The sequence below is a fragment of the Molossus molossus genome, unplaced genomic scaffold (assembly GCF_014108415.1).
Source record: "Molossus molossus isolate mMolMol1 unplaced genomic scaffold, mMolMol1.p scaffold_m16_p_21, whole genome shotgun sequence".
Lineage (NCBI taxonomy): Eukaryota > Metazoa > Chordata > Mammalia > Chiroptera > Molossidae > Molossus > Molossus molossus.
Genome location: NW_023425357.1, coordinates 9,061,690 through 9,069,158, shown reverse-complemented (window position 1 = coordinate 9,069,158; position 7,469 = coordinate 9,061,690). Strand labels below are relative to the sequence as shown.

General features: G+C 55.0%; 1 protein-coding gene and 1 pseudogene across 1 annotated transcript; both read right to left on the bottom strand.

Annotated features, from left to right (window-relative positions):
- Positions 1-4,133: 4,133 nt before the first annotated feature.
- NANOS2 (nanos C2HC-type zinc finger 2) lies at positions 4,134-4,550 on the bottom strand. Its single transcript, XM_036273901.1, has one exon. The coding sequence runs from the start codon at positions 4,548-4,550 to the stop codon at positions 4,134-4,136; it is 417 nt and encodes a 138-aa protein (XP_036129794.1).
- Positions 4,551-6,128: 1,578 nt separating this feature from the next.
- Positions 6,129-7,469, bottom strand: LOC118638884 (annotated as a pseudogene).

The following is a 7,469-nucleotide window of genomic DNA, read 5'->3' as shown; positions in this document are numbered from 1 at the left end:
GGAGGTGCCAGAGTCTGAGCAGCTCTCCAGCACCCCTCCTCCACTCACCTCTGCCCGTGGCTCCCCGGCTCCAGGCTTCTCATCAGCTCCAGACTTGATTTAGACCCAGATTGGCTCCAGGCTTCTCATCGGCTCCAGACCTGATTTAGACCCAGATCGTCCCTCGGCCCAGACTCTGGAGGTGCCAACAACATCCCCAGTGCCCAGCGGATTCATTTCCAAGGGCTGCCATGACAATCCCCACGACGGGGTGGCTTAAAACAAGAGAAATGGCCCTGGCTGGCAGCTCAGTTGCTTGGAGCGTTGTTCAGAACACTGAAGGTCACGCCTTCGATGCCTGGTTGGGGCCCAGACCCAGGTCTTGGGTTCAATCCCTGGTCGGAGTGCATATGAGAGGCAGCCAGTTGATGTTTCTCTCTCACATGGATGTTTCTTTCTTTCTCCCCTCTTCCTTTCGCTCTGAAAATAATTGAGAGAAAAAACAAACAAACAAACAAACAGAAATGCATTCTCTCACAGTTCTGGAAATCTGAAATTAGATGGTAGGTCTGCTACCCGCCTCCCCCACCGTGGCTCTAGGGGAGGATCCTTCCTGCCCCTTCCAGCTTCTGGCAGCCCAGGGCCTTCCTTGGCTTGTGGTAGCATCACTCCGATCTCTACCTGTTTTCCCTCTGAGTGTCTCTCTGCTCTTGTTATAAGGACACCACTCATGTTGGATTAAGGGCCAGCTCAATTCCAGTATGACCTCATCTTAACTAATGACATCTCTAAATGAGGTCACATTCTGAAGCCCCGAGGGATAGGACTTCAGCATATCTCTTCGGAGAGGACGGAGTCAACCCATAATACCCTCTATTCCCAACTGAGACCGGGGCCAGGTACCTGGGCGACACCTAGGCGCCTCCCTTCCCCTGGGTGTCCCGGGGAGGCAGCCAGGATGCTGTGGCCCCGGAGAGTCTGGGCTGAGCGGGGAGTTGGGTCCACATGGGGTGGGGGTCCTGAGAAGGTCGCAGGGAGGGAGCCGTGTGTGGAGCAGTGCAGGGTCCATTGTGCCCTCAGGCCCTGTGGTGTCCTCAGCTCCTGCCAGCTACCCTGCCACTTAATTCTCTGTAAAATAAATGGCTTAATTCATTTAAAAAGCAAACAAACAAGCCCTGGCCGGTTTGGCTCAGCGGTTAGAGCGCCGGCCTGCGGTCTAGAGAGACCAGGGTTCGGTTCCCGCTAAGGGCACGTACCTCGGTTGCAGTTTGTCCCCGGCCCTGGTTGGTCGTGCGGGTGGCAGCCACTCGATGTGTCCCTTTCGCATCAATGTTTCTTTCTCTCTCTGTTCCTCTCTCTCCCTCCCACTCTACCTGAACAAAAAATGGTAAAATGTCCTTGGGTGAGGATTAAAAACAAACAAACAAACAAACAATAAAAACAGCCCTGGCAGGTGTGGATCAGTTTGTTATCATCATCCCATGCACTGCACTGAAAGGTCACTGGTTTGATTCCCGGTCAGGGCATATGCTGCCCAGGTTGCAGGTTTGATCCCCGGTCAGGGTATGTACCGGAGGCAACCAATCGTTTCTCCCTCACATCGATGTTTCTCTCTGTCCCTCTCCCTTCCTCTCTAAAAGCAATAAAAACATTAAGAAAAAACAACCCAAAACCTGGTGACTACTGTTTGTCTCTAGCCCTCTCCTTTGAACCCCAGACCCAGGTGTCCAGCAGCCTCTTGCCACTTCACCTTGTGTCCCCAGGCACTTCATATCCTCCACGCCCCAGACCGACCTCAGCATCTTCTATAACTCCTCCGGGTCTCACGGGCACCCCTCCACCCGGCCTAGTCCCTTCAAGTATTGAGTGTGCTGGTTGCTTTCTATGACTGCTGCCCGTATTTTGCCACACTTGGGTGCCTTTATTACTAGCAAACTCTCTTCTGTCACCCCATTGGACGGGCTGTCAGCTTCCTGCCTGGTGCAGCCCCACCCCCTTCCCCCTGTGCAGGTCTCAGCACTACAGCTGCACACTGAAGTTTCAGGGTTGGGGCATCCCTTTTTGCTACCGTTTGGCTTAATTTGGGGGTCGCTGCCATGGGCAGAGCTGTGTTTTTGGAAAAGCACCTGTGAGCAGAGCTCCAACTGGGTCTTTGGTTCTCTGCGTAACGAGTGTACATGAGGACAGTCCAGGTGGATTTCCGAGTGTGAGACTGCGCAGTGAAAGTCAAAGTCTCAGCAGGGTCTGCACGATGCTGAACTCTGCCCACTCCTTTTGCCTCTGTGATCTTCTCTCTCACTCAGCTGGCCTCCTGCTTATTCCGCAAACACACCAGATTCAGTTCCACCTCAGGGCCTTTGAACTTGCTGCCCCTCTGCCTGGGACGCCCTAACCCCAGATCTTCTCCACTTTCCTCGTTTTATTTGGACTCTGCTCAAATGTCACCTGCACAGAGAAGCCCGCACATAGCAGCCTCTCCTGCACAATCTCCATCCCTTTACTTGCCTTCTTTTCCTTCAGAACACCACCCCCTGACATTATATATTGGTTGATGGCCAGCATACCCCCTTCCCCACTAGAACGTCAGCTTCCAGAGGGCAGGGGTCTTGCCTGCTTTGCTCACAAGTTGTACCTGCCAATGCCTAGGCGGGTGCCTGGCACAAAGTACGTGCATAATACATATTCGTGGACCAAGGGGATAAAAGAAGCCTTGATACTATATACAACATTTTAGGTGAACCAGGCTTTTCATCACCTCTGCAATGGGGTCTGGTACCCAAAGTTTAAGAATTACCATAAAGTTGGTTCTGGAAGACCTGTGGTCTAGCAGGGCAGGAGGGGGACCCCTGGAAAGAGCCGGAAGGATGGAAGAGGAATCTGGGGTCAAGGGGGAAGCTGGGATAGGAGGGCCAGTCCACGGGTGATCTGTGTCGGAGGATACATGAGGGGCACATCCTGAGAGGAACCCAGGACCCCTCCTCCGCCTCCCACTCCGCGGGTGTTGGGGCGCATGCCGTCCCTTCTCCCCACCAGCAGGGCAGGAGGCGGGGTGGGGGTGGGGCGTGGGCCAGGTGAGAAGACACAGACAAAGCAATTTCAAAGATAACCAGAACCGCTCTTTATTTACCAGAGGGCAACATGGGGGCCCAGCCGGGAGCCAAAACCAACTTAAAATCTGACTGGGGCTCTGCTTTGCCCCTTAAAATAAAAGGCAGTTGCCATTCCCGTCCGGGCACTTTGTTGACTTAACTGTTGCAGAGTGGAAAAAACAAAACAAAACGGGAGAGAAAAAAAATGACCTTTAAGACTGTGGTGATTTGGTGGGGGGTAGTGGGAGGTGGTGGGAGGTGGCGGAGAGGCGCCTCTCACCCTCTCGCCCTCGCTGGGGGAAGGGACCCCTCGGAGATCTCCCGTTGGGGGCAGGAGCGCAGTAAAACGAATGAACAGCGAACATGGGGAGACACAACCAGGAGGGGTTGGAGGGTATCTGCTCACCTCAAGGCTCTCCACCCCCAGACAAGCCTGCGGGGACCCCGTGTCCCGCAGTGTATCCCCTCCCTCCCCTAGCGCCTGATGCATGGGCTGCAGACGGGGAGGGGACCATCCATGTGGTTGGCGATGAAACCGCGGGTCTGCAGGTGGCTTTAGAAGGTGGACAAGGCTGGTCGCAAGTCACATTCCCATCTTGAAGTTCTTGTGCTGGAGACAAGCCCGTCTTGTTCACTTTACAAATTCTGCCTGGGAGAGCCGGGCGGGTCCTGGGGGCCCCAGGGTCCAAGAATTCCACGAGGAATGGAGTCCAGGGGCTGAGAGGCCCCAGGGGCAGGGCTGGTGTCGCCAGTGGGCCCCAGAAGGGCTAACGATCCATGAGCTGTGGCCCAGGAGGAGCCACAGGGCTGTGTGGTCCAAGGGGCAGAGGTCCTGCTGCACCAAGAATCCACAGACGCCCGCAGGACAGAACCCCAAAGGCTGAGAGGTCCCGGGAACCGGGCTGGCCTGGCTCCCCGGCAGCCACCATTGTTTCAGGATCCATCAGGGCTAGAGTTCTGGGGACCAGAAGTTCCAAGGGCTGGGTGAGTCAGGGTGGAGGGTCCAGGAACTTAGTAGGGACTTAACCATGCTGGTTAGGGGTGCAGGGGGGCACCTCACAGCCCTCAGCGCTTGACCTTGCGGCCAGCTGAATTGCGCCCACTGCGGCGGTAGAGAGACTGATGGCCACCATTGAGCGGGCAGTACTTGAGGGTGTGGGCCTGGCCACCGGTGGCCCCGCACAGGGGACACACGTAGTGCCGCAGGATGGGACACACCACCACGCCCTCTGGTGTCTTCAGCTGATGTGAGGAGTAGACGTGGCGAGACTCTCCGTTGTGCTTGCAGAAATTGCACAGGGTGGCCAGGCCTCCGCTGGCCTCCAGCCCTCCCAGCCCAGGGTCCTGCCCTAGCTGGGGCTCGGGTCTTGGCTCCCCGATATCTTGGGCCTCTGGCCTTTGCCCTCGACTCTGGATCAGTGCCAACACTACCTGGCTCAGGTTGAAGTAGTCCCTCCACATGTCGAAGGGTGGCAGCTGCATGGCGCCCAGGTGGGGACTGTAGGCTGCTGGAGAGGTGGGGGCTAGGGGCCAGCGGCAGGAGCAGCGGATGGTTTTCTGGAGCAGAAAGGAGCTGCACCCCCTTTTATACTCCCCAAAGACCCTTCTAAACAAAGGTGGAGCTTAGGATTTAAAGGGCCCACTCCCTGCCCATTACTCCCGCCTGACTTTAATCCCCCACAGAGATGGGGAGGGAGGCTGTTCCCTGTGTCTCCAGTCTTTGCTCTGTCTCCAAGCTGCTTTATGACCTCTGGAAAGGCCCTTCCCTTCCCTGGGCCTCAGTTTCCCTGTCCTTTCAATAAAGCAAATGTCTTTCACCCCCCTCCTCCCTTATTCCAAGGCTGGAGGCCTGCTCCCTCCGTGTACTCCAGAGCCATACCTAATAATAGTAACAGCCCCTGACTGTGAGCCGGACAGTTACCTACATGACCTGATTTAACCCTCACAACAGGTCCACGTGGGAGATACAGTTCGGACCCCATTTTCTGGACAAACATTGGAAGCTCAGAGAGGGAAACTCATTGGCCCAGAGACACACATCCTGCCAGGGACGGAGCTGGGGCTCTAACCCAGGCTCATGGTACCCCGAAGCAAGGGCTCCCGCTCCTCTCTTAAATTAAAACCTTATTTCTTATGTCCTGAACTAGGACCCACTTAACAAATATTTATTGAGGGCACACCGCCGTGTTCAATGTTTTTGTTTTTGCTTTTTAATCTCTGTGTGTCGTTTTAATTGTTTGCAGCAGAAGTATATCCAACAGAGAACGTAATTGTAACTATTCAGCTGTGCAGAGAGGAGAGTGCTTAAGTACAAATGGGCAAAATGATTACCTTTACTTTTTTAAATTTGTTTGTATTGATTTTTTTTTTTAAGAGGGAGAGGGAGAGAGATAGAAACATCGATGTGAGAAATATCAATCAGTTGCCTCCTGCACGCCCCGCACTGGGGATCCAGCCTGGGCATGTGCCCTGGTGGGGAATCGGTGACCTCCTGGTGCATGGGACAATGCTCAATCCACTGAGCCACACTGGCCCCGCACATGATTTCCTTTGAATAAACACTAAATACAGCCCTGGCTGGTTTTGCTCAGCGGTTAGAGCGCCGACCTGCGGTCCAGAGAGACCTGGGTTCGGTTCCCGCTAAGGGCACGTACCTCGGTGGCAGTTTGTCCCCGGCCCTGATTGGGTTGTGCGGGTGGCAGCCACTCGATGTGTTCCTTTCACGTCGATGTTTCTCTCTCTCTCTCTTCCTCCCGCTCTATCTGAACAAAAAATGAAAAAATGTCCTCGGGCGAAGATAAAAAAAATAAATAAATAAACTCAAGCTCTAGGCCTCCATGGTGCAGCAGCCCGGCCTGTGGACCCAGGAGGCCGGCAGAATTCCCCTCCCCCCAGTCAGTGCATGGAATCAGGATGCCAGTGGCTGTGATCACAGTGAGCCCTTCTAGAGCCCTCCCCAGGCTCTATACAGGATAGGGCCAGGCAAGAACATTGGAATTTCTGGAAGACGAATGGTCCATAGCAGTGAAGACTTCTATGTGGCTCTCCTGGTCCCCTTGTTCAGGCGAGGGACACACCCAGCTGATAGACCAGCATAAAGGCGCTGCCCATACTCCTGAGGACTTTGGACCAGGTGCTTTTGAAGAAGGCCTTGTGCCCCTCATCCTTGGAGATCTTCGGCCAGCAGGTGATGGTCCCCCTGTAATGATGTTGGCTCCTTTGTGCCCCGACTGCATCACCATCTGCTGTGCACAGTGTCGAAGGGGTAGGAGGCCAGGCCTGCCACAGCCGTCACCGTCCGGGCGGCATCCGGCTCACCACGATGTGAATGTTCTTGGGGTCCAGAGCATGCCTTTGGCCGTGTCGTACACGCCGAAGTAGGCAGCCTGGTGGATGAGAATGCCCTGCACCAAGACGTTGAAGCCTGGCTACAGGTCCCAGATGCCATCAGATTTGGTAATTTTCACCAGACAGTCTCCCAGGCCCATGAACTCCCGCTCGGTTCCAAGTTTCCCCATATCGCTGCTAGATGGGATCTGGCAAAATCCAGGGGGTAGACGAAGCGGAGGGAGGTGGCTTTGTTGCCACCCACCAGAGACCAGGTTGCCAGAGAAATACCTCCAGAACTGCATGTGCTCGTCCACGTCCCCAGGAGACCTGCTTGTATTGATACTTGAAGGCGAAGTTGAGGGCTTGTGCGGGGAGGTAGCGGATGATGTTGGCCTGGTTCATTCCAGGACAGCATGCTAGGCTCCGTGGGAATGCGCACGATGCCGTCCACGATGCCCTTGTACTGTTTGCCAGCCACGATGTGCCTGCTGGCATGTTGTACCTGAGGCAGAAGCTCGACCTGCTCGAACGTGGGTGGGAGGTAGGGGGTGACATGGCCCTCTTGGAGATGGCAGCAGTGATGCCTCCGGCCAGAACTCCTTGGCAGAGGAGCTGGCCCGTTCTGTCTTGGTGGCACAGTGGATGGCACAGAGACCCAGAGGCTCAGCACTGACGCCGGCCGGACTGAAAGGGGCTCAGTGTTTTATAAACATGATTTGAGCCTCATAACCACTCAAGGAGTTAGGCACTATCATTTCCAATTTACAAAGAAGGCCGTGAACCTCAGAGAGGTTAAGGAATGTACTCAAGGTCACACAGTAGGGCAATGACAGAGTTGGGATTCACCCCAGGCCTGGGTCCAAAAACACTGGGAATTGATCTTAGAAGCAGCTGGAGGCCTCGGCATGGCCCAGTCTCACTTAGAATGCCCGGCCTCGGCCCTGTGCGTTGTTCCCACCTTTCCTGACCTTTAGCACCAAGCAAAGTCTTGCCTCCAGACCAGGTCACTTCAAGGAATTTTTCCTCCACCAAGGATCTCCAGTGGCCACCTTGACCACCCAACACAGTCAT